This window comes from Sciurus carolinensis, chromosome 10, assembly GCF_902686445.1.
Source record: "Sciurus carolinensis chromosome 10, mSciCar1.2, whole genome shotgun sequence".
In the NCBI taxonomy this organism is placed as follows: domain Eukaryota; kingdom Metazoa; phylum Chordata; class Mammalia; order Rodentia; family Sciuridae; genus Sciurus; species Sciurus carolinensis.
This window is the reverse complement of record NC_062222.1, coordinates 98,622,268-98,649,113: the sequence shown is the minus strand read 5'-3', so window position 1 is coordinate 98,649,113 and position 26,846 is coordinate 98,622,268. Positions and strand designations below refer to the sequence as shown.

Sequence of the window (26,846 nt, the reverse complement as noted above, 5' to 3'; positions counted from 1 at the left end):
CTGGAAATGATGGGCTGTTTGTAGTTCCACGAAACATCTTTCCCGGCAGAGCGTCAACACCTCCCCTTTCAACCACCCCCACCCCATCTGGTCTGCTTCTCCCCGCCCGCCCCCCCTCTTGCCTCCCCCCAGCCAGTTGTTGTCGAAGTCTGGGGGTTGGGACAGGACCCCCTGATTGCGTAAGAGCAAAAGCGAAGGCGCAATCTGGAGACTGGGAGATTCAGAGTGCAGGGAGTTCTAGGGTAACTTTTATTTTGAAGAGGCCAAGGGGGGGGGTTCATTTCCTGACAGCTATTTACTTAGAGCAAATGATTAGTTTTAGAAGGATGGACTATAACATTGAATCAATTACAAAACGCGGTTTTTGAGCCCATTACAGTTGGAACTAGAAGGAGAGAAACAGAGGAGGGGACAGCAAGAGAGGATTGGAGGCCGTGGACGTACTTTTTACTCCATGTATAGGATTTCCATTTCGGATTGACATAGGAGGAGAGGTAAGGGAAAGGAAAAAAATGATTTTTGTTTCTAAGGGAAGTCTGATCAGACTCTGGCTCTGGAAGAAGAGAAGTTAACTTCAAACTTGAAACGAGGAGAAAAAAGAAGAAAAAAAAAATGGAGCTGAATTTCAGTTATGTGTCCAGAGAGTAATTTATTCTGAATAAACTTCACGGGATGGGGGTATAACCGTAGAGTTAGGAAGTCTGGAATTTAAAAACAACAACAACATTTTCCAGACCTATTTTTAAAAGCAGTGTTTTTCTAACAACCCTATGGCCTCCCAAAGAAATTGTTTAGGCTTACATTTTTGAGGTTTCTTTTGGAGGTGGGGGTGGTATTCGTGGATGCTGGGACGAACACCAAGTAACTCTGGGGGTGGAGGCAGAGGTGTTTGCCCTCTTCTTGGCAGTGGGTCCTGGAAGGCGACAGGTTTTTAATGAGTATTTTCATTCCTCGTTCGCGGTTTGGCGGGATATTGCTGCAGCCGGTGGTGTGGAGCGCGGCTGCAAGACCAGGAGAGGTGGGGAGCGAAGGGCGCCGAGTGGGGCGCGGGAAAGGGTTTTGAGCTGGGGGAGGTGTGAAGGGCTCGCCTGGAGGAGGCAGGACCTCGGGTGCCTGCCGGGTGCACATGGCGCCAGCCAACCGCGCGTAATTACTGGACGGCGCTGCGCCTGGTGCGAGCCGGGGCCAGACTCAGCACTGCGGTGGAGGCAGGACCAGCAGAGAACCGGCTTGGGCGAGGGTTTGGGGAGCTCCGGAGCGATTTGCCGGGTCAGTGAGGTGTGAGAAACAGCGGGCGCCAGCCCCGCAGTGCGCTCGGATTGAGTGCCTCTGGCGGGGGCGACAGCGGCGGCGCGGGCGAGCGGTCTGGAGTAATGACAAACACATTTGGCCCCGAGTGAAAAAGTCGTCGTTGCCTCGCATTCCAGCAACCGGGATTTAAGGAATTTCGAGCTGCACTCCAAGGGGCCCTCATTGTGCACGGTGGTCCCCACCCCCACGGGTCTCCGCTTGCCTCCTTCTCAGTGGAATCGTTTCTGCAAAGCCGGGCGCTTGGTTTCTGCTCAGTCCTGACCGCAAGCAGAAGAGTCCAAGTCTGCTCCAAAGTGCTGACCTTCTTGTGAGAAAGTTAGAGACTGCTCGAAACGGACAAACTTGGCTGCTGGTAAGACAGGTGAGAGGCCGACCGTCCTCACCCATCCTGTGGGCACCCCAGCCGGGGACGCTCTCTCCACTTCGTGCTTCTCTCCGCGCTGGGATGCGTGGCACTGACCGCCCGCGCTCATCCTCACCAGTCGCCCCTGTTTTCTATTTCTTTCTCAGCGGTGGCCTTCCTGCGGGCTTCCGAACCTTCTAAGCGCATCCCTCCTTCCTCCGCCGTCTATCTCCAAGGAAATCAGTTTTTACACGTGAGAATAACTCCTCTGGGCAGCGCCAGGAGAGCGGGCGGCGTCCACTTGGCTTTGAAATTACTGGGATCTGCTGTCTGTTCGGAAAGGGTGTTGACTAACTTACAGCGAAAGGGAGTGTGGCCCGACCGGAGTACGCTGCCGGATGGTGTCTGGGCGGCCAGGCCAGGTGTGCGGGCCTGCCTGTACCCTGGCGTTGCGCCTTGGTGGGAAAGGAAGTGCTGGGCACTCTCCACTGTAGGTCTCTTCCAAGCCAGGGCGCTCATCCTGCACTAGAACCCCAGCCCTGGCTTAGACCTCGGAATGTGCGGAAACTGCCTGGAGGATCTTGCTACTCAGTCCATCTACGAGGGTGGGATGAAAACATTGGCTGGGAGGGAGCGTGGATGGTCCCTATCAAGCCTGGGCCGCTCTGCGCGGGGCCGAATTGCCTGGAAAAGCCCGGGACTGGGCGGTGTGGGAAATGGCTTTTTGGCTTCATGACCGTATTGCTCAATGTTTTGGACCCACTCATCTCGCCTCGATCGCTCCCAGTCAGATTTAGGAAGCTTTATGGAGTCTGAAGGCAAACGGGGCACGACTTATCTAACACCCCAAAGCCCTGCGAGGTCTTGGGCCGCCGGAGGAGAGGGAGGGGCGCCCCCAGGCGTGCGGACCTCACCCGCAGCCGCTCTGGCTCTGGTTTTTACATAACCCTGCTCTCCATCTGGCCGACCTGAACCCTGGCGTTGCACCTCCTCCCTGTTCTCGGCCTCTTCCTCTCTAGTCCTCTTGAAGAGGAGCCCTTTCTTGACTCCCGAACAGGGGGGGACCTGTCTGTCCTGCTTTGACGCCCTGGTCAGTCCTTACTTCGGAGCTCTGGCATAGTCCTGCTTTTGGATTCACCCAAGTACAGCTGGACCTTGCTGGAGAGAGTGAGTGGGCGCCAAAGGAGAGGGAGGCGCCAGGAGTGAGCAGTTGATGGTCCCTTGTGCTCATGGATCTTGATCCAGTCCTTAGATCGCCAGGGACTTGAAACAGAGCCCGGGAGCCCAGCTCTCCGCCGGGGTTGCTTTCCTCCCGGGGCGCAGACAGGGGAGGGATGCAAGGGGAGGGGCAACGGGCTGGGCTTTGCAGCTGAAAACGCGTCTGGCGCCGAGGCGGGCCCGTTTTGTGCCTCCTGGGGACAGGCCGTGGGCGGCGCGCGTCCTGAGGACGTGGTGGCCAGCGTCTTCCTGTAGACCTCGATGGGTGGGACTCCTTCTGACTTTCGGGGAGCTGGGGCCAGGTTACACATTGTTAGTGGGAAAGTGACAATTTTGGAGGAAAGAGAAAAAAAAAAAAAAAAACTGAATAGGGGACCAAAAGGTGCGGCTTTCAGTGTCCCTCGAGTCCAGCACGCAGAGTCTGCCTGCAGCATCTGCCTTGGGGAAGACGGGAGAAAGGAATCTTGGGGGATCGCGCCCAGCGCGGGCTGCAGGGTCAGGCACAGATCGCTTTTCCCCGACTACACTGTAGTCCTGCCGGTGCTTGCCTTTTGCTGAAGTGGCTCGGCGGCATTTCCTTTTGTTTTAAACTGGAGGGCAAACCAGGGATGGGTTGGGAAAGTGGATGGTGGGAGGGAATAAAAGGGAACTTCAGACTTGGGTCACCTCCTTCCCTGCCTCTGCTACAGTTCTCCCTCCCCGGCGAAAGGGGAGCGAGAGGTGCCAGTAGCCAAGGGTGTGCTTGGGGGTGGTAGCAGCGAAGGCGAGCGTCGGGCAAGGAGTGTACCGAAGAAGGCCAATTTCTTAAAAGCTGAGGGGGCGCAGGCTCCGCTCGCCCAATTCTTACCCTTGCCGCTGCCCGCGGCCGTGCGGCTCTCCGGCCCATAGGAGGCGCTGGTGCACGCTTGTAACCCTAAACCCCTCGGCCCCTCTCCCTCCACCCCGCCCAGCCCCTCTCCCTCCACCCCGCCCGGCCCCCTCTCAGGTCTCAGTCGAAAACAATGCAAACGCAGAGCGTCGTGCCTGGGGTGTGGCGGCATCTTCAGCTCTGTGGCGGGGAGCGCGGCGACTAGGGCAGTGGGACACCGGAGCGAACCGGCGTCACCACCAATATCGTGGCGACCGAGCCTTCCAGAGCGTGGAGGAGGCGGAGGGTGGAGTGGCCCACGCCGCAAAGGTGTGGGTGTGGCGGTGTCTGGAGCCAAACGGTGCGGGTGCGGAACCTCCGAGGGAAGGTTTGCAAGTCGCGGTCCCGGCAGCGCTGTCGGGGACCCGGAGTCTGAGTTGCGGGCTGCGGAGCGAGCCAGTCGGGTAAGATCCGCGGGGCTGCCGCGCCCTCTAGCGGGCTCCCGGGGCGCGCCCCGCGTCTGCCAACCCCCGGCGGTCAGCCCCTAGAAATTACGATCTTCAGGGTCACCTTTACCCCTTCTGAGAGCCTCGGATAACTCCCGGCAGGCACTGCTAGTCCCAGGGGGCGCTGTGTGGGCGAAAGGGGGCTGAGGCCCCGGGTGTGGGCTGAACTGGGGTGTGAATTATAATTCAGTTTGCTGGGGACCGGAGTCCCTTGCGATCTTGGAGGACAGTTGCGACCTTCTGCGTACCAGCCTGGCACAGGTTGCCCTGCGGCGCCGGCGGCCGGTTGTTTGTTTGTTTTATGACCCTGCGTTATTGTGCAACGGAAAGGTCTTTTCCAATCAGCCGGGCTGCGCAGTCCCTGCCGGGCGGTGTATGAGGAATGACAATGGCGTGCGAACAGATTGGGCAGCGCGGCCGGGGACCTGCATCGCGGGCCCCCTCGGCTCGTCCCAGCTGGTATTCCTGTCCGGACTGGCTGAAACGAGGAAGTGGTTATAGTGGGGGCTCCACAGTACCTGAGTGGCGGGTCCTGCTGAACTTTGTTGTCTGGCGGAGCAGCGTCCTCTTTCAGGCTGCGGAGGCCAGGTTGCCTGGCGCACCCGCTCTTAGCTGTGCGGTAATGGTGTCAGCCCCTCGCCCAATCTCCTGGGCCGGGAGGGGTTCCGGCATTTTCGACAGCAGTTTTGCTATATTTGCTTTCGTTCCGAGGCTTTCAGCGGAGGTCACCACGAAACCTAAAAGTACAGCCTAAGAAAGGAAGATTGTAAGTTAAGATGTGGGAATTTTTTGCTCAGAATTCTTTGCAGTGACGTCTGTGTATCGGTGAACCCCCGGGATGCACGTCCTTGGACCAACACTGCCATCTACTGACCATCCTGAAGAACTTAGAAGTCGGCTTCGAGGAGATTCCACGCAAGCGGGAAGATGCGTTTTTTGCCAGTTAGGTGCTGTTACCCGCAAGGAACATTGACGGACATTTGTTTTGTGGACATTTATGTACTTTTTTGCCTCCTTTTTTTCTTGTGCTGGGGATGGAATCCAGGTCCTCAGGCATGCTAGGCAAGTGCTCTACCACAGAACTACATTCCCAGTCCCCAACCCTAACAATCATTAACAAATGATTGTTAACAAATGATTGTTAAGCATTTTACATTTACTAATGAACAAAGGCTTTACCTACCTCATCTGATGATCAGAGTAGAACTGTAAGGAGGTAGGCGGGCATTTGTGCTCCTGTTGTAAGGGAGGAGACCTACTTTGGGGGATTTGGCGACCTCAAGTTCAATGCTCAATTGTACTAGAGTTTAGTGACACTTAAAAGAAAATGTCATTTTATTCTACCAAGGTTAAATATCTGGTGCAAGGAAGCAGAAAAATGTATGAACTCTGATTGTCCCATAAAATGCTCCTGTCTAAAAATACCCACCCATCACTGGAATGTCTAATGGAGTTCCAGGGAGATCAAAACAAGGTTCTGGTGGGGCGCAGATCCTGGGAAACATAGTCTTCACTGGAAAACAGAAGTGGCCACTGAGGTAAACCTGCATTTGGGTTGCTTGGGCTGAAGTTATGAGACTGAGTAGAACTTTGCCGAGAAAAAGTAAGATATATAATTTTCACAGTTAGAATTAACTTAGGAGAGCCGAAATTAACCGAACCTCGGAAATCTGAATCTTGAGGTCATCAGTGGCTTTGGGACTGTGAGAGTGTCTCTTGTGGTCTTTAATCATGCCAGGGTGGGGTGAAACTCAATAGTCAATGGTCCTGCTGTGGGGTGTGCTGTGCTGGTGGTGATGGGGAAGCTGGAGCTGATGTGATGAGTGGGAATGAGTGGGAAATAAGACCCTTGCGTTGCTTTCTTTCTGTTTACTCCCTAAGCATGGTTGCCTTGCGTTGAAGTCCATTTTCAGTGGCTCTTAACTGCTGATTGCAGGGAATGAGATGGTACACTCTTAAAGAGAAAGGATGTAGCTGCAATCAGATTCATTTCTGTTTTTGGGCCTGATTATATTGGTTCATCTTCTAATATTCTTCATGGCTACACCAGGCTACAGGTGGCAAAGGCAGGGGAGTGGACCACTGAGCTGGGATGAATTTGGAGTTCAGATCCACTTCCCCAGTGATGCAAGTCTGGAAGTAGCCACCTCTGATATTGTTCTCATGTAACACATCTTAGGAGTCTGTAGAAAAAGAGTCAATATGAAAACTAAAGAGCTTTGTATTCCACTATGTATGTGAGTCCTGCATAATGTTGTAGAGCAAGCAAGCAAGTCAGACAGTATTAGTCCCAATTTATAGAAGAAGAGAAGGAGGTTCAGAGACATGGACAAAGTTTCATATTTGGGAACAGAACCTAGTTCCATGTGATTTTCATTGTCTTCTCTGAGAGAAGGAGCTAAAAACCATGTCACCTGCTTGAGAGCAAAAGTGGCACAGATCTCTTTTCCCAGGTTGTTTCTCAAAACTGTAGAAAATACCTTTTGAGCTGTGAATATAGAGGATCAAGAGCGAAGTCCAACATAGAGTTGTCACAAGAGAAATAACTAACAATTAAAAAAATGATTTGAATGAAATCTGCTGTTTCTTCCTGCGAAGTTTCATCGCCACTGACTCTGACGGTGCCTCAGAATTTGCAACCTCAGTTACTCGTACTTGACACCTGACTTGAGGATGATGTCCAGGGTAGGAGTAACTAAGGATGAATATTTCTTCCCAGAATAGAAAAGCACCAGGAATAGCAAGACTCACTCCCACAGGCAAATAGGTGAGGGAAATCTCCATTTTCCCGTCACCTCCCTGTGGGGTGGACACTCGGCAATTGTTCACGGGTACATGGTCTGAGTTACAGATGAGTAATGACGTGAAATTTCACAAATATGCCTGGATTTCTAGCCAGGGAGCTGGTGTTATCTGAGACGGGAATTTGAAATCTCAAGCAAGCACATGTTGATGCTCAGTATTGGCGTCATTATCGCTCTGCAGGAGGCCCTGTTTTCATTGCCCACTTTGTATGTCAGTAAATAATCCTCCCTGGCAGCAGGTCCACCGTATCTGGACACACAGAAGGAAATCTGGTGGGGCCTGGCCAGGGCAAAACGCTCCTCAGAGCCTGCTCTGCAAATGCAGTGAGTCCCTCTGCTAAGCTCGCCAATGCTTGAAAGATATATCACCAGCAAGCTTGGCTAAAGAAATACCGGATATAAATGTGATAAAACCCAAGACATCAAGCTGGCGCTGGAAGCCACTTTGAAGTTTGCTAAGAGGGTTATCAGTGGGAGGCTGATATTTGTATGTACAAACACACAGGCCGTTCCTGCTAATTGTGGTAAGTCAGGCGGCCAGCCTGGCTCTGGGGCCCGCTGCGCCTGCCACCGCAGCGATGTGGAAACCCTGCATCTCTCAGTACCCGCCAAGATTCTCAGAAGCCGTCAGCCAGGCAGCATCGTGTGAACTGCACTTGGGTTCACATCACTGCAATTATTTCTCCCACTGTGGTGAGCAAAGAAGGAAAGGGAGAGGGCCTCCCATTTGTGTTAGGAAATAGTGGGTGTGTAAGCGGACAGGTTCGAAACACTGACCTTCCCTTGAGAGAGACGGTATGGTGGAGTGGAGAGAGCAGAGTTTTATGCATCTCCCAGACCCTGTTACTATGCTGGCTCTGCCACCAGCTGTGTGTCTTTGGGTCATTTGCTAAACTTCTCTGGGCCTCAGCTGCCACTTCTTAGACTCAGCTATCACAGAGTTATTCTGATCAAATATGGCATACACATAAAAACTTTGGTGTAGTAAATAAAGATTTCTCATTCTCTTACTTATTTTTCCTATCCAACATTCCCACCCCAGCATTCCATTTTTCAACTGTCCTTCTTCCTCCTCCATTTGCCTGGTAGAATTCAGTGAAGCAGAAATTGATTTCTGCAACTAGGCCAGTGTAAAACCAAAACACCTGACTGGGCACCACCAAAAACTAGGTTAGGCTGTTATCGACTGGATCCCCTTCCACTAAAACAAACAGCTTCAGAATAACTAGGGCTTAGCAAGGCATACCTTGATACCCCCGGTCCCCAACTTTTAAAGACAGCATACTCAGGAATCATCTGCACACATCCTAGTTTCCAGCAGTGATGGAACACACCAGGTCCCCTTGGTTCACTCCATTGCATGTGCTGGGGTGCAGTGGGACCCCCACTATGGAGTCTCTTAAAGCTTTCTTCCTGCTCAGGCACTAGGAGGGTGAGTTGAGTGCTTAGAGGCCCCAGTACCTGCGGACCCGCTTACAGCTCCTTTTCACTGACTTCAGCAAGAGGGCTTTATCAGTGACTTTACCTGGGAGGTGAAGGAGGGGATAAAGTGAGTGGAGGAGTCGACGATCTTTCTAGAGAGCTGCAGTCAGTGATTTACCGTGGGCCCTCATGGGCTCCTCTTTTTTATTTTATTTTATTTTATTTTATTTTATTTTATTTTATTTTATTTGTGGTCCTGGGGATTGAACTTAGAGGTTCTTTACCTCTGAGCTACATCCCTGTAGGGTTTTGCTAAGTTGCTGAGTGTCTCACTAAGTTGCCAAGGCTAGTCTCCAACTTGCAATCCCCCTGTCTCAGTCTCCCGAGTTGCTGGGATGATGGGCATGTGCCACTGTGCCCAATCACCTGTTTAATTTCTTTTTCTCCCTAAAGTTTTATTTCCCTCCCTTCCTTTCTTCTTGCCCAGTACTTGCCCTGTTTGTGTCTTGTGGACATTCAGTATCGATCTCTTTCCACTTCTCCATTCCCCGGATATCACTGTGGGAATCAGGTCTCTGCAGGTGCTGTTTCCCTAACATGAAAGCGATTGGTTTCCCTCAGTTCAACACAGGAGTCCAGGCACTGTCCTCTCCCTTTTCCTCATTCAAGCTGTGCCCTGTGTCCCATGCCTTGCTTAGCCCTGCTGTGAATTCAGCAGATCTTACTAGAACCCGGGCTGGGCTTGGGATGTTGCTCTGTGCCCCAGCTTTCTTGTAAGTGTCCTGTAAGTGACATCAGTGAGTGGGACTTTCTCAAACTCTAGATCAGAAAGATATTTTCATATTAAAAGTTGTTCCAGCCCAAGCAACTTTTTTGAAAGTTGTACAGGATGAGAACTTTTGGTGGATGGTAACACGAAGCAAGTGATAACCCCATTGGAGAAAGAACTCCCCTAGTTTAGAAGTTGAGAAAAAAAAATCGTTTATGTTTCTTTCTGTATTTTTGCATTCTTAATTTAAATGGTCTAAGGAACAGTTCTCTATGCTCCAAGACAATAAATTAAGATTTCTTGGAATTCTGAAAGCTACAGACAATCAAAAAGGTGTTTCAGCTTCAGATCTTGTGGTGATCTGGGAGTTCCATCAGGCTATTTGATTCTTTCTTTTTAGACCTCTTACTGTGAATCTTAAATGAGGACCTTTACAAAATTTTGTTTTGCTAAAGCAATGCAGTTAACATTTTTTATTGTGCAAAGCATAAAGAGAACAAGGCTTTAGGGTTGTTTTCTATTAGTTAATGCTGTTTCTGTTTGGCTTTTGACTTTTACAGTTTTCTGGAGCTATGGGAACTTCCCATCAGGCCTTCCTGGTCTTCGGCTGTCTCCTCACAGGTATGCATCACCGTCCTGGGGAAACCCTGTTTTCTATGTACTTTGAGCATGTAGTTCACAAGGCTGTAAAACCAAATGGAAAATTTTCTAGAACAATCACAAACCCTCAGCTCCCTTTGCTGCATTGCATTAATTCCATTTCAAAAAGAAAGATCTCCAGTGCCAGTTTGAGAATATATATATGTATATATAATCCTGGCATTGGAATGGTAATTATAATAGTCCAATCTTGTCTGCTACCATCTTCTGGGCTTCTGGGAGAGATGTATCAGAAAAACCTCAATCATATTCAAAAGAAATAAAGAATAGGAAATTCTTGTCCAGGTAATCATATCTGTCAAATCAACTAGTCCTAATGAAAAATTCTTATGGTGCTTAAAAGTCTCCAAGTCACCTCTACTCTTCTCTAGGAATCTAACTGATAGATGAGTGTTTGACTCTTGGGAATCTTATTACTCTTTCTCATCAAGAGGACACCATGCACCATTTCTTGAAACACTGATCAGATTTCCCTAGTTTTCATCTAGGTATTTGTGCAGTGCAGAGGTTCCCCTGAATCCAGTGCGTTTCTAGTCTAAGGAGTTAACTTAGCCTGCTACTGTCTTTATGCCTTATCCACATGGGTACGGCGGAATGGAGCAAGACCAGAGACTTAGTAATTCTAAACTCCACTAAGCACGCCCCACCTACAGGGTGGTAGGTGGCACAGATGCCCTGACAACGGCTGTCCTAACAAGCTCAGGGACCGTACTGGTGGCATGCTGAAGTTGGATGGGATTCCCACATCAGCCTCCAAGGTATATTAGAAGCCATTAAGTTATAATCTCTTCGGTCTGTCTTATAGACAAGTAAAGCTAGACGGAAATTTGAGATCCTAAAATGGATTTAGAGTTTTTGCTCTTCATCTTAATCTATTATTTGTGAATTAATCCACATTATCCTGCTTTGGCTTCTCCAAGTCATTAGAGAGTGACGGCATTAGAGGCTGGAAGAAGTGGGAGGTGTGTCAGTCTTGAGTCCAGATTTGCCCTGGGCTTTGCTCAGTCCACTTGCCTGCCCCTGGTCTTATCCCACCCCCACTTTGATTGTGATGCCGGGGACACCCACATCCTAGGCAAGTGCTCTGCTGCTCAGCTACATCTCCAGCCCCCTCACCTCCTTTTTTCACGAAGGGGAACTTCTTCAGGGAATGTACAAGATAAAGAACCCATATGTGTTTGAGCCCATGCCATCTTGGGATATTTTATGGTCACACATAAGAGACTGAAATATGGAATTGGAATCAGATGTCCTCTATCCATCTGAGTGTTTGGAGGGGCGAAACTGGGGGCTTTGGTGGGGCTATTGAGGCCTTTGGAACACTTGCTGCTCTCAGCAGATGCAGAGGCCGTTATAATGGGGGGCCTTTCACGGGCATCCAGGCTAACGGGTTTTTGCGTAGAAATGGTCATTGTTCATGTGGCTGCTGCTGTGGCTTCCCTCAGTTCCCTGAGTGAGACCGTCCTTTCTGGCTGCACCCTATTCAGAGCATGTTTCCTTTTACAGGGCCGGGCCTAATCCTCTGCCAGCTTTCATTACCCTCCATCCTTCCAAATGAGAATGAAAAGGTTGTGCAGCTGAATGCCTCCTTTTCTCTGCGATGCTTTGGGGAGAGTGAAGTGAGCTGGCAGTACCCCATGTCTGAAGAAGAGAACCCCAATGTGGAAATCAGAGACGAGGAGAACAACAGTGGCCTTTTTGTGACAGTGCTGGAAGTGGTCAGTGCCTCGGCGGCCCACACTGGCTTGTACACTTGCTATTACAACCACACTCAGACAGAAGAAAGCGAGATTGAAGGCAGACACATTTACATCTATGTGCCAGGTGAGTTGCATGGCTCCCCTGGACAGGCTGCTTCGTGCTTGGCCTGTCTCTCCTGATAACCGGAGTGTGTGTGTGTGTGTGTGTGTGTGTTACTGGCGATCAAACTCAAGGCCTTTTTAACTGTGCTAAGATATTTTACTACTAAGTATTTACTGGGGAAAATTTGAAAAATAGAGAACACACAAAATTAAATAAAGATCATTTGTAAAGTCATTATCAATAAATATTCATTTTGAAAAAAAAAAAGAAATATTCATTTTGAGATGGGGTCTTGATGGGGTGTTGTCCAGGCTGGTCTTGAATTCCTGGGCTCAAGCGATCCTCTGGCCCCAGCCTCCCAAATAGCTGGGACTACAGATGCACCTCGTTGCGCCCAGAGGAACACACGAAATGATGTAAAGATCATTTGTAATGTTATTATCAAGAAATAGTCATCGTTAACATTTCAGAACTGTACTAAGTTTTGAAAATCATCTTTATTATGGCGTGTCCTTCCTTGGCATTGTGCAAAAAGTCTGAAATATTTTCATTTCCATTCACTTTAAATAAGTTTAGTGAGGAGAAATCCCACGCTAGCAACGACGTTATCCTGTGTCCTATGAGAAGCAGAGGCCGAGAAGGGAGTAAGATGGGATTAAGCAGGCAAGGGTGTCATTGGGGGAAGGCCTATGAGGGGGATCCTGCAGAGGCTGGGAGAGCCTGCCTGGTCATTGTGACTCTGTGGGGTGGTTGGGTCCTAACCTGCTGTGCTGGCTGAGGAAGGTGTGGGAACCCCCCAGCCTATGGACCCCAGTTTCACTTGTTCATTGGAAGAAATATCCCTAGGGACTGTGACTGTAGGTTGTGCTGGGTTTCAGGGTCAGGCCTTGGACCATGCTGTCCCTGGTGGTCAGAGGGAGGGCTGTAAGGTGCTTTTAGACAGCAGTCACACTAATCCTGGGCTTAGATATGAACTTGCAAAACCATTTTGTTTTCCCTCCCGCCTGGCCCTCCCTGAGCTCTCCTTTGTGATTCTGTCTCTGCCTCTGTGTATATTGCCTTCTATGGAGGACAACTGTTCAAAGAAGGACCTTCCTGCTGTTTAAACGTGGTACACCAGGGTAGGGAAGATGAGCATTCTAACCAAGGCCTAACTGATGTGCTCTGTGTATTTACACCTGAAATTAACTGGCAGCTTAGTTTGCTGCAATCTTGGCTAACAAAGATCTCACATTTGGAACTCTAAACACAAATGTGAGTGACGGGGATTTCAGTATTTTGTTGGGTAAATTAAAGAGGGCTACAGTTAAACTGTTTATAACTCCTGCCATCCTTGTTTTGGCGAGGGGTCAGGTAAGGAGGTTTGTCTTACAAATTGTTTCTGCTTTTCTTTTCTGGTTTGTAATCTGATCCTCTCCTGCTCTCTGTCACTATGGGCACCCCCAGGATGCAAACCCTCTTCACTTCTTTCCTGGCACCAATTCCTATGAAACTACCTTCTTAATAGTAAAAAACTGTAGTGAAAAGGGTGGACATTTAGAGTGTCACCCCAACTGCACACTGACGCCGCACTTAAGTTCCTGCACTGGGATTCCCTAAGCCAGGGGCGAGGGGCTGGGTGGGAATGGGGGTATTTCTCTCTGCTGGGAACTAGGAACATAGGTTTGTTAAAGGTAGATGAGTCCCAAAGTGTTGATCCACCTGAAATTGTCCAAAAAAGTTTTTCTTTCTGCCCCTCCCTCCACAAACACCCTCCAAGTAGCCCCTGATTTGCTGTCCAGCAGGCCTCTTCCTTGGCAGTGAGGAAGGCCAGGGCTCCTTTTCTGCAGCTGGTGCTTGAGACTCCTCGTGCTTCTTGCCATGGTAGCTTAACTCATTGCTTCTTGGAAGAGAAGATTTCAGATCCTGGAATTGTACTTTTTTTCTTTTCTTTTCTTTTTTTGGGTGATGCTGGGTATCGAACTCAAGGCCTTGTGCAGGCTAAGCACATGCTCTGTCACTGTGCTGCGTCCCCAGCTATGAACTCTAATTACTCAAGTGGTTACTTTTTTGATGGATTTCTATACTACTTTTCAGTAATACTGGCTGTAGGCATTATGGGTTTCTAAGAGCATTTCATGATATATGACTATGTTCTCCTGTTTTGAACAGAGTTAAACTGTATTATTTTGTTTTGCATTTTAAAATTTCGACTTGCATTCCTGGCTGGTATTTCTATTTATCATCAGCGTTTTTTACTAGGGTACTGACAGTTTGATATTATTCAGACTTCTAAGTCACCTTCTAGCCGTCACAATGACTAATGTCAGTGGGGACGCTCTTCTGAATATATTTATAAAGGTAAAATTCATACCTAATAAGAATAATGCCAGGCTGGGAAGGTAACTCTGGTAGAGTGTTTGCCTAGCACCTGAGTGCCTGGGTTCCCAGAGTTGCAAAATAGGAAAACACCATTGGAATAATTTTCTGCATATATGTGAAAAAGTGAAATTAAGCCTAATAGATTCTTCTTTCCTCTCTGATCTACAGACCCAGATGTGGCCTTTGTACCTCTAGGGATGACGGATTATTTAGTCATCGTGGAAGATGACGATTCTGCCATCATACCCTGCCGCACCACCGATCCAGAAACTCCTGTGATCTTACGCAACAGTGAGGGACTGGTGCCTGCCTCCTATGACAGCAAACAGGGCTTCAACGGGACCTTCAGTGTGGGGCCCTACATCTGTGAGGCCACTGTAAAAGGGAAGAAGTTCCAGACCATACCCTTCAACGTTTATGCTTTAAAAGGTACTTGTATGCTGTCCCTCTTTTACATAAGAGCAACAGGCAAACTCCTCAATGCATGTGGGATTTAATTCCATCATATTTACTGGTGAGGGAGAGCTGGAATTCTGGCTTGGGGATTTAGGATCCCACCTCTGTATAATGCAGCTGATTACAGTGGTCATAATTTTAATTTTAAGTTTTAAGCTTAGTGTTAAGCTTAAAAATCACCAAAGGCTAAAGTTCTCTTACCCAGATAAGGTTTATGTTTTATTGGCCGACTTCAAAATACTGCTAGGCATTCTTTTTGTGCATAAGCTTCTTACTATTTGATTCACAATCTTGACAACAGACACCCTAAAAACAAACATACACCCCAGGGGTTTGGATGCCTGGATTAATTTTAGTAATTTAAGAATTAAGTGATTTTAGTTATGAGAAAAGACTGTACCGTAGACCTTAGACTAAATCCCTTTGATGTGAGCGGTTAATGTGAATGGGAAGGTGTAACGCAGACTGGGGGATGGGGTCCCTAGATGTTTCTGGAGGACTCACCCTACATGAAGGCAGTGGCAAGAGTGGGCCCTGGACTCTTGTTAGGGGCTCGTTTTGTGCCAGACGGGGTTCTGGAAAGGAACTGAGAATAACTGAAGAGCAGAGTGGCAGGGAAATGGTGGGACAGGAGTATAGTGCCTAGGACAATTCCCAACAGCCAAGTGATGCAGATGAAGGGATAAAGAAACTGTGGTCGAGATACACAGTGGGGTTTACGCAGCCACAAAGAAGAACAAGTCATGTCACTTGCAGGAAAATAAATGGAAGTGGAGACCAGAACTTTGAATGACATAGACTCAGAAAGAAATGTATCATATTTTTTCTCCCACATGTGGAATCTGGAAGGAAAAACAGGAAAGAGAGAGAGAGAGAGAGAGACAGACAGACAGACAGACAGACTGCATTAAACTAGAAGGGAGACTATCAAGGTAGAGGAAGGGGATTGAGGGGAGGGAGGGAGGAAGGTAGGAAGGGGTGGAGGAGGTATAGGGAAGTGAGATCAAATTATGTTTTTATGTATGCACAAATACACCACAATGAAATGTCCATTATTGTTAATATGCACCAACTGAAAAAATTTTAAAGGTGCCTAGAACAGTGTTGGTCAGTACGCACTGGTGGATTAAATGAATAAATACCTTAGTAAAGGTGATTATAAAAAGGTTCAACTGTAACTAACCCAAATGTGGTGTTCTGTTCAGTTGTAATTTATTTTTACTATTGTTATTATTTTGCATTTCAGTATTTTTATAACTACATGAAAAATTGTGTACACTGACTCAAAATTAAGAGTTCTGAGGTTTTCCAGTTTTGGTCTTGATCAAACTAGTTTGCAAATTATTTTTAAGCATTTTCTTAAACAAATAAACCTATTTTTTTAAGAACCTAACTGTATTGTGAATGTTTAGGTCTTTGTCTTTGTTGATTTTTATAGCAACCTCAGAACTGGATCTAGAAATGGAGGCTTTGAAAACTGTGTATAAGTCAGGAGAAACGATCGTGGTCACCTGCGCTGTCTTTAACAATGAGGTGGTCGACCTGCAGTGGACCTACCCGGGAGAAGTGGTAGGTACCCTCGGGAGGCACATGATCTGTGACCTGCGCTGAGCCCTCTTCTTCAGGAGTCAGGAAGAGATAGGCAGATTCAATGGCTGCAAGAAAACAGCCAGACAATTAGAAAAGTGAACAAACAAGCCTGTGTATTTTGTTGTTGTTGTTGCTGTTGTGTTTGTTTTTGTACCAGGCATGGAACCCACGGGTGCTCAACCATATCCCCAACCCTATTTTATATTTTATTAGAGACAGGGCCTCACTAAGTTGCTTAGGGCCTTGCTAAATTGCTGAGGCTGACTTTGAATTCATGATCCTCCTGCCTCAGCCTCCCCAGCTGCTGGGATTCCAGGTGTGCTGCCCTCCCCTGGTCCTCTGTTTTCACATTCGCTAATTACTGAGAAAACCATCCATTCTCATTGTCTCGACTTTGATGCTTTGGAGGCACCTGATAGAGTTGATTGGCTGCCCCTTTTCTTCTTTTTAAAGATGTTTTTATTATAATTTCCCAATTTCCCCCCATATTTTTTACTTGGTGCATTCTCCCTTTTCTGCTGGTTGGTACCCAGGACCCTGTGCCTTCCCGTTCTGCCTCCTCTCTGCCTGGCCCACCTTCAGTGAACAGGCGTCTCTGTAATCGTTCAACAAAGATTTAGCGATGGTTATGAAGTCCTAAGCACCGTGCTGAAGCTGGTCCTGTCCTGAGGAATTCGCTGCTCTTGGTCACTGGAGATTCACATGTGGAGTCTCATTCGTTCTCTTTGCTGTTGCTTTGTTTTAGTTGTGATTGACACATCATCATCGTACATATTTATGGGGTGCAGTGTGATGTTCTGGTACATGTATACCTTGTGTAATGATCAAATCAGGGTTATTAGTGTATCTATTAGCTCAAACATTTATTGTTTCTTTGTGGTAAAACAATCAAAATAATTTCTTCTAGCTATTTCAAAATATACATTATTATTGCCTATAGTTGCCTTACTGTGTGATAGAAAACCAGAGCCTATTTCTTTCATCTAACTGTAACTTAGTACAGTCTCCTTCATTCTAATGCACTGTGGCAGGTGTGTAAGAGAAATGTGTGTGGAAGCCCAGTGCAAAATGATGAACTGTGTTTAATACTGCAGATGAGAGCCTCAGAGAAAAAAACCCACATATGTATGCCACTAAGTATTTGTGTATATATGTATATATATATATATATATATATATATATATATATTTCCCCCCCCCCCCTTCACTCCTGATTTAGAAATTTCTGCTTCTTGCTCTTTTTGGCAGTTGACAGCTCTTGTCCCTACCTTCCATTTCTCTCTTGCTTTGACTGCCGCTTTTCCTTCCTCTTCCTCTCTGGGACACCTGTTTGGAAGTCGGAGGGTGGGATTCTCACATTATGCCTTACTAAACCTCATGCGTTGAAGGGGACACTCATAGTCCCACATGCGTATGTCTTCCCTGAAATAGGAAGCAATTTTTTTTTTCTCTTCTTTCTGGGTTGCCTTTAATCTTTAAACTAAACACTTCTTTTCACTTATAGCAGATAGACTTTTTCTCCCCAAACCCAAACATGTGCCATTTAGCCCACAAAATATCATCAAATCACTGTTTTGTAAAACACATTTTCTTTTTTGTAGTACTGGGGATTGGACCCAGGAGTGCTCCACCATGGAACTACATCTTCAGCCCTTTTTATATTTTATTTTGAGACATGATCTTGCTAAGTTGCTCAGGCTGGCCTCAAACTTTTGATCCTCCTTGTCTCAGCCTCCAGAGTCACTGGGATTACAGGCGAGTGCCACTGTGCCTGGCTTACAACATAATTTTCTATGGAACTTTTTTTTCTTTTTTTGATCCACAGAGGCATTTTATTTATATGCATGTTTTTTTGTCTGGCTTCTTTGTGGTCCATGATGCCAGCTGAGATTATTCATGCAATCAAACCAAACTGAGAGTTTTCCCAGCTCTGTGGTCATCAGTGATTTCAAATTCACCAACCTAACTATACTTCATCACCACAGTTGAAAGCTGACCCGTGACTTTGGAGCACAGCCTGATAAGAACCTGGCATCCATGTGCACAGTTGGGGCAGGACAGAAAGATGGTGGAAAGAAGAGGAAGTAACTTTTTTGTTTTTGTTTTTAGGCTTTATTTTCTAGAGCAGCTTTAGGTTCACAGTAAAACTGAGAGATGCAGAGATTTCTGATATAACTCCTATGCACTTTTACAGCCTCCGCTGTTGTCAATGTTCCCCACAAAGTAGTGCATCTGTTACAACCGGTAAACCTGTATTGAATCATCCTTATTACCTAGAGTCCATGGATTCCAGTAGGGGTCACTCTTAGGAGCGAGCATTTTAAACGTCAGTTTTCTTCCCTTCTGCTGTAGAAAGGCAAAGGAGTCACGATGCTGGAGGAAATCAAAGTCCCATCCATCAAATTGGTGTACACATTAACGGTCCCTGAGGCCACCGTGAAAGACAGTGGAGATTACGAATGTGCTGCCCGCCAGGCCACTAAGGAGGTCAAAGAAATGAAGAAAGTCACCATTTCTGTCCATGGTACAGTCTGCTTTCTAAAATGTCAGTCATCCATGCTGCTTGGGATCCGTATGCGGTAATCATTATTTATCAGAAACTCTTCCTTGTACAGAGAAAGGGTTTGTTGAAATCAAACCCACCTTTGGCCCGTTGGAAGCTGTCAACCTACATGAAGTCAGACATTTTGTGGTGGACGTGCAGGCCTACCCGCCTCCCAGGATATCTTGGCTGAAGGACAACCTGACTCTGATTGAAAATCTCACTGAGATCACCACAGATGTGGAAAAGATTCAGGAAATAAGGTACAGAATGCCCTCCCCAACTATGCCTCCTTAATGTGTGTATCCTAGACAGACTGAGGCCAGCGTGTGTCCGGTGGCTCAGACCCATATGGTAACAGGACATTGGTGAGTATTTAGTGACAAAATGAGAAGAAAGAACTAAAGAGCTCTGCCCCAAAGAAAGGCAAGTTACTGAATCCAGCCAGGGTTGGAGGAAAGGTGTTGAAATTGAAAGCACTTGGATTGGATGTTTCACTTGATGTTCTTTGTATCACAAGTAGCTGCGTGTGATGATTCCACCTGTGAGGCAATTATCACATGAATTTACAGGAAACAAACCTCAGTGGCTTGATTTGGGGCACATTTGCCTCTCAACACCTCCACGGGAATTAAAACTACAGCTCTGCTGAATCTGGTCAGGAGAGAATCATGTGATACATCAGGTAGATCTCTGCCTTTGATGAGAGTGGTAGATTGCTCACCCCTTGGCCTCAGTTTCCTCATCTATAGTATGGGATTAATAATGCTTTGTTTTTTAATGCAAAGAATTGGACCTGATGCTATTTAGGTCTCTTGCAATTTTAAGTTATGATTTGAATCCAGGAGTCAGAAGGTACATCTTGAAGGGCCAGCCAATTCAGCAGTATGTCCTTGTTGGAAATTTCTGAGACAAAAGTCAGTTCTTTAATTCAAGCCTGCAGAAAAAGGGAAAACCAAACCTTTCTCATCAATTCTCTTAACTCCAGGATTTGCTTTTTTTCTTTCTGAACTGAATTCCATATGTAATTGAGAAGCCACATCTGAGAAAATGGAACTTTTCTCCCTCCAGTTCTGGGGATCAAACCCAGGGCCTTGTGCATGCTAAGCACGGGCTCTACTACTGAGCTGCATCCCTCACAGAAATGGAATTTTATGACCTCGATAGTGCAGTGACGGAAGTAGAAGTGGAATTCTGAATCTGGAAGGTTTTTCTTGATGATATGAAATGAAGGTGCACAATGAGGTGGGCATCTTTCCACAAGGAACTTTCTAAGAGGCTGTTGAGGCCAAAAAGGAATAGGGTAATCCTTGTACACCCAACACTTCAGATAAGTGTCTAAGCGTGATCTACAGACTATAATCAATAGCAGTGACAAGTCAGGCCTGCCAAATAAGTGGTTCTGGAAAGCTGCCTGAAACAGTGATTCCAGAATCCTTCAGCATATTTTTTTTTTTTTTCAGTTTGTATTGTGGGCCAGGAAGCACAAGATTGAATATGGTGAATGGTATGTTTGGCTTCATGGAGTTTAAGCCAGCAGACCCACTGGCTTCTTTGGCCGAACATATGTAGACAATGAAGGACAGTGAATCACTTGGTCAGCAGCCAGGTGTGCCTAAGGGGGCTCTCAGGAACTCAGGAATATAGTGCAGCAGAGGAAAACCACCCCAGGTTGCTCTTACACAGGTCCTATTGCTCCAGCATTTGCAGAGGACTTTTGAGCCTAAGAAGTACTTTCCACATATAATCTCATTTAACAAATCCTCAGAGAGACTGCTGTGTGCACAATTACCAAATTTTGTACATAAGGAAACTGAGGCATGGAGAATTTCAATAATGCACAAGGTCTTCTCACCTTTATATATTAAAATAATGCCCATTAAGAAGAGCAACTAAGTGATAACTTTTGCATATTCTGATTTTTTTTTAATAAAGGACAGTTAAATGGGAAAATATATTTACACATACACACAAAGCCAAATATCATGTGTAACACATGTAGGAAATCTTTTGGGGAAATATTCCTTTATTAAAGTATGAATAAGTGTATTTTTCTAACTTATTTTCTTTTGGTAATGGAATACCATGCTTTATAAGCAAATCAAACATGAAGAGGGTGCATTGTATGAAGCTTCCTCCTACTTCTGTCTCCGTCTGTCCATTTATCTCCTCCTATCTGTGGGGAAACACTATTTAAGTACTAGGGATTGAACTCAGGGACACTCTACCACTGAGTTATAGCCCAAGATTATTTTCTTCTTGTTTTTGTAAGACAGGATCTTGCTAAGTTGCTGAGACTGGCCTCAAACTTGTGATCCTCCTGCCTCAGCCTCCTGAGTTGCTGGGATTACAGGGATAAGCCACCATACCTGGCTAAGGAAACACTACAATTAGTTTCCTAATGTTCTTATGAACTGTTCCAGTTTCTTTAAGCAAATACAAGCAGGTAACAATGTTGAGTCCTGGACTCCTCTTCATATCACACATAAAGGGCATCCTCATTTTTTCCTCAAATGGTGTTCCTCTTTTGGCTGAACTATCTAAATGACATGTATTTAGGGTAAGAAAGTATTCTTTCAACAGGTAAAAATCAAGGAGTTTTCTTTCTCTTTTCTTTCTCCCCTTCCCTCCCTCCCTCCCTCTTCTTTTCTTCCTTCCTTTCTTCCCTCCTTCCTTCCTCCCTCCCTCCCTCCCTTTCTTCCTTCCTTAAAGAAAATCTGGTAGTTTATTCTCATTCAGAAGGGAGACCTTACCAGAACTAATAGCTCTTGGAGATGGACTTTGCTTATTTCAAAATGTCTGTTTTCTGTTGTTAAAAATTATTCAGATCTTTGATGTTTGGAGACTGTTGAGAATTCCAAGAAAGAGATGATACAGACAGGAAAAAACATGCTTTACTTTTTTACAAAAATAAAACTTGGAAGACTGTCATTCTTTAAATAGTTGGAATTTATTTAGCTATTGCTTATTGAAACAAAGCGAAAGTGTTTTTGTTTTTGTGTTTAAGGTATCGAAGCAAATTAAAGCTGATCCGTGCTAAGGAAGAAGATAGTGGCCATTATACTATAATAGTTCAAAATGAAGATGATGTGAAGAGTTATACTTTTGAACTATTAACTCAAGGTATGTAGGGGCAGTATACAGGTAATGCTAGCTTGGTGAACGGCTCTTGCAAAGAGAGCTTGACACTTTTTTCCCAGGTACGGAAGGAGAAGAAACACTGTAGGGGAGAAGCAGGGACTGGAGATGTCACAGGGACAGGGATCAGGGATAGCCTTGTTTTATTTATAATGTAGGTACTAATTGAGCAGCCTTAAGTCAAAAATCAAAAATGCTCCAAAATCTGAAATTTTCTGAGTGCTGACATGACAGCACAGTGGAAAATTCCACACCTGACCTCTCGTGACAGGTCACAGTCCAAACACCAGCACACAAATCGTGTATAAATTTACCTTCAGGCTATGTGTAGAAAGTGTTCAGGAAACCTAAATGCTTTTCCTGTTTCGACCTGGGTCCCGTCCCCAAGATATCTCATTATGTACATGCAGCTATTCTAAAACCTGAAAAAAAACGGAAACACTTCTGGACCTAAGCATTTCCAACAAGGGGTGCTTGACCTGTAATTCTGGGGCATTCTGGGTTACTCTGGATCACTCTGGAAATTCCTAGGCTCTGACAGCTTTCTTAACATCTGCTTCTCAATATGATGCTTTAGTTGTGAGATGGGTGCAGTGATGCTTTTTGGTCCAGATGACCTGCAGTTACTCTGGAGGGGTTTGCGTAGCTCCCTTGTGGACATGGGACAGTGGTTCCTGGTGGAGAGGATTGGCTGAGTCTGTCACATTCAGGTCCAGCTCCTGTTTACTAAGTCCCTCCGTGTGCCAGGTACCATCTGAGGTGGGCTCTTTTGATCCTTACAGTAAATCTCTGATATGAGTATTAACCTATCTCTAAGTTGTTCGACCACAGATTCTTTTTTTTTTTTTTTTAACACCTAATGAAATCCTGCAGATGCCCTTGGGTAGACACAGCTTTAGATTATATTTCGCTGAATCTGTTAGTCAAACCCCGAACTCTCATATAATTTGAAGAGCCCCTTGCCTTTCAAGCCAAATGGCCAGAGGCACTTTTCAGTCCTCACTCCAGATTTAACACCCCACAGGCACAAATCCCCAAATGCTGAAACTGCAACACTTACCCCGGCGGGGCTGCCCACCCTGAGAGTTACTCCTCCAGCTGGATTCAGCCCCTCTAGTGTGGTTCCAATGCCACGTGGTTGACTTCTGATCTCATGAGCCACTTTGAAGTCCCTGCAAGTTCTGACTGTTCCTTTCTGACTTCTTTCCACCTCTTGCAGTTCCATCTTCTATTCTGGACCTGGTCGACGACCACCATGGCTCCGGCGGAGGACAGACTGTGAGGTGTATGGCTGAAGGCACACCTCTTCCTGACATCGAGTGGATGATTTGCAAGGATATTAAGAAGTATGGAAACTGCACATTCCTTATTCTTTTGTGATCATACTGTTTCTCTGGCTGGCCCTCTTTTGTACTTATGATTCTTATTTGACCTCAGGTTCATGTTCATCGTGAGCTGAGGTAGGATTTTGAACATGGACCCCAGCTTCCTGGTGTGTGTGTCTGTGTGCACATGTTCATGAATAGCTGTAAGAAGAAGGTCCGTGGCTTTCATCAGATCTTCTATGGGTCTCTCATGTGAAACAATGGTGAATTTTAAGAACCACTGTCCTACAAGGATCGTTACTTGGCTAATGTTTTTACCTCGTATTTCTTATCTGACAAATTTCTTTTTTAATTGGTGAATTATAAATTATACATAATAGTAGACTTTGCTATGATACATTTATATCTGCACATAGCGTAATTTGGTCTTATACATACCCCAGTATCTCCTCTTTCCCTCCCTCTTCCCTACCCCTCATTCCCATCCTCTACTCTGCTGGTCTCCCTTCTATTTTCATGAGATTCTCCCCCTCTTTTCTCTCTAGTTTCCATATAGGAGAGAAAACATAAGATCCTTGACTTTCTGAATCCAGGTTATATCACTTAGCATGATGTTCTCCAGTTCCATCTACTTTTCTGCAAATGATGTAATTTCATTCTTTCTTATGACTGAATAAAACCTTGTCATGTATCTATATCATATTGTCTTCACCCATTCACCTGTTGAAGGATGCCTGAACTGGTTCCATAACTTGGCTATTGTGATTTATGCTGCTATAAACATGAGCATGCGTGTATTGCCGTAGTATACTGACTTTAATCCTTTAGGATAAATACTGAGGAGTGGGATAGCTGGGTCATGTGGTCGTTCCATTCCTAATCTTTTGAGGAACCTCCATACTGATTTCCATAGTGGTTCTGGTAATTTATAATCCCACCAACAGTGCGTAAGTGTTCCTTTCCCCCGACGTCCTTACCAGTGTATATTATTATTTGTGTTCTTGATATTTGGCAAACTTTGGGAGACTAGACTGGTGTGCGAACACAAATTAAAATAGCACCCATGTGACTGCTCACTCCCTCACTCACAAACCTGCTATTGGGAGGGAGTTAACTCACCATTTCCTCTTTCCTCCCTCATTTCTCATTTCATGCCTTCTTAGGTGGGCATGTGGACCAGTCCATGGCCACTGGCTGTGTCCAGAAGCCTCGACTGCTTCTTTCTGAAGGCTGAGACTCCTAGTCCTACCTTCTTCCAGAACTTAGGGATGACTTGCATGCTGGCTAGGGCTGGAATATGGGTCTTATATCTCAATCCAAAGGATGGCCTCAACCCTAGTGACTCCTTCAGAGCTGTTTTTGGTGTGGGTGTTGAGAAGGGCAGGCACCAGGTCTTTTGGAAGGGGTGGGAAATTGGGATCATTAAAGATGCTTGATGTTGAACTGCTCAGTTCACTCAGGTTGAAGGTTTGGGATCAGTAGTTATATTTTATTGAACTTGTTTGTCTCTGCCTCCTTCACAGTTAACTCTCAGTTATTCACATGCATAATGTGAAAGTGAGTTTTAATGTTAATATGCACAAAAAAATAAGAAAGTTATCCCATAGCACCTGCAAATGTAGACAAGGTCAGCAATGCAGACAAGTTCACCAATCCATTCTTCTCCATGATTGCCAATAACTGACCCTATATTTATGTCCTTTTCTCTGTAGATGTAATAATGAAACTTCGTGGACAGTCTTAGCCAACAACGTCTCAAATATCATCACAGAGATCCATCCTCGAGGCAAGAGTACTGTGGAGGGCCGAGTGACATTCGCCAAAGTGGAGGAGACCATTGCAGTTCGATGCTTGGCCAAGAATCCCCTTGGTTCTGGGAACCGAGAGCTGAAGCTGGTGGCTCCCAGTGAGTGGCTCAGTAGTCAGGGTAACTCTAGCATCAGCTGAGCCCTGTCTTCCTCAGGCAGCATGTGGAATCCCACATAGGGTGGTATCGGAAGCAGGTCCCAAGGCAGAAATTCAGCTTTAAATACACTTGAAGGGCCTTCTCCATGAGTGCAGGCCTTTCTTTCAGATTCATATACAGAGTTACATCTTGCAGAGGACACAGGACATTTTGATTGTCTAATAGTATAGCTACTCAGTCTCTAGTCTGAGCAACTATGAGTGGCATGCAGAATGAGGAAAAGACTCTTCTATCTCATTGCTCCTTACAGCAGTCAAGACAGATTGAATTCTTTTTGTAAAAAAAAATAATTATAGGGTTTTTAAAAAAAAGTGTTAGTTGTAGATGGACACATACCTTTATTTTTAAAATTTATTTATTTTTATGTGGTGCTAAAGAACAAGCCCAGTACCTCATATGTGCTAGGGAAATGCTCAACCTACCACTGAGCTATACCCACAACCCAGGTTGAATTCTTTGTGTTTTTTTTGGTTCTGGGGATTGAACCCAGGGCCTTCTGCCTGTGAGGCAAGCACTCTACCAACTGAGCTATCTCCCCAGCCCCCAGTTGAATTCGTAAAAAAAAAAAAAAAAAAAAAAAAAAAAAGGCATGAAACCATAAGCAATAGAAACAAATGCCACCTTTCAAAATAAACTTTACAATAAAGTTTATGAAATAGAGGTTTTTGTACATAAGTAGCTCTCAATCTCATTGTTCAGTCTATATTCTTCTTATTCTGATTCCGTCTGAAAGGTTATTCTAAGAGCATCTTTGGAGAAAGTGCTGCGTTCCCTGATTGAATTTTGGTGTAGTTTCGTGGGTGAGAATGTTTAAGAGATGATGTTGCCCATCCCTATAATGTGCCAGGCAGCTCTTCCCCATGGCAGTGAGAAATTCCTGACCTCTGCTTCCTGCCCCTGTGTATCTGTGAGGAAGTTCTTCATCACGTCTCTTTCTGACCCACCAGCCCTGCGTTCTGAGCTCACGGTGGCAGCTGCGGTCCTGGTGTTGCTGGTGATTGTGATCATCTCACTTATCGTCCTCGTCGTCATTTGGAAACAGGTAGGTATTTTCTCAAAGCACTAAAATCCTTGAAACCTGTAAGAACCAGAAGAGCAGCTTAGTTCAGTGCCCGGCACAGTGAAGGGGCTCAGTGATTGCAGGTGGGATGGATGTGGTTGGACCTACTGTGTCCAGCGAGCTTGCTGCTGCAGGGAGCTCTGGTGCTGTGGGACTTGGTAATTCACCAGTTACCTGTCCTGGTCATTTACAGAAACCAAGGTATGAAATCCGCTGGAGGGTCATTGAATCAATCAGCCCTGATGGACATGAATATATTTATGTGGACCCGATGCAGCTACCTTATGACTCTAGATGGGAATTTCCAAGAGATGGACTAGTGCTTGGTAAGTCCCTATGACTGTGACCTCCCAAGACACCATTCTCACTTGTATACAGCATTACTATTTAAATCCCTATCAGGGATCTGAACTTTGCTTAGTAAGAACTATGCAGTAGAAATTTGCATGCAGAACTATATTTCCACCTTGAAAAAGAGCTGATTGAGGCTGGGGATATAGCTCAGTGGCCTAGCATATATGAAGACCTGGGTTCAATCCCCAACACTGCCAGGGGTAGTCATGGGGGAGAAGAATCAATTGTATCGTTGTAATGAAATTTAAAAACCTGACACCATAACAAGTTATAGCTAAAGAAAATTTTACAAAGAAAGGAGAGAATATGAAGTGGCCTGGCAAAGATATCCACCAAAAAGGCTTTGCTTTGGAAAGGACACCGATCGAAAA

The 26,846-nt window shown here is 45.9% G+C and overlaps 1 protein-coding gene across 5 annotated transcripts in view; it reads left to right on the top strand.

The window, feature by feature from the left end:
- Window positions 1-310: 310 nt before the first annotated feature.
- The window catches only part of Pdgfra (platelet derived growth factor receptor alpha), a 46,809-nt gene continuing 20,273 nt past the window's right edge, over window positions 311-26,846 (top strand). Inside the window, exons 1-12 of one of the 5 annotated variants that reach the window (XM_047567410.1) lie at window positions 311-494; window positions 9,781-9,841; window positions 11,387-11,704; window positions 14,213-14,473; window positions 15,939-16,069; window positions 18,443-18,614; window positions 18,706-18,895; window positions 21,640-21,755; window positions 22,990-23,116; window positions 24,808-25,001; window positions 26,009-26,103; window positions 26,315-26,447. In XM_047567410.1, the coding sequence (XP_047423366.1) occupies window positions 9,793-9,841; window positions 11,387-11,704; window positions 14,213-14,473; window positions 15,939-16,069; window positions 18,443-18,614; window positions 18,706-18,895; window positions 21,640-21,755; window positions 22,990-23,116; window positions 24,808-25,001; window positions 26,009-26,103; window positions 26,315-26,447 (1,786 nt within the window). In that variant the 5' untranslated portion in view covers window positions 311-494; window positions 9,781-9,792. Of the gene's footprint in view, window positions 495-1,144; window positions 1,673-3,899; window positions 4,184-5,637; window positions 5,764-9,770; window positions 9,842-11,386; window positions 11,705-14,212; window positions 14,474-15,938; window positions 16,070-18,442; window positions 18,615-18,705; window positions 18,896-21,639; window positions 21,756-22,989; window positions 23,117-24,807; window positions 25,002-26,008; window positions 26,104-26,314; window positions 26,448-26,846 lie in introns of those variants that run through there. The other 4 variants (XM_047567412.1, XM_047567414.1, XM_047567411.1 and 1 more) reach the window with 4 other exon arrangements.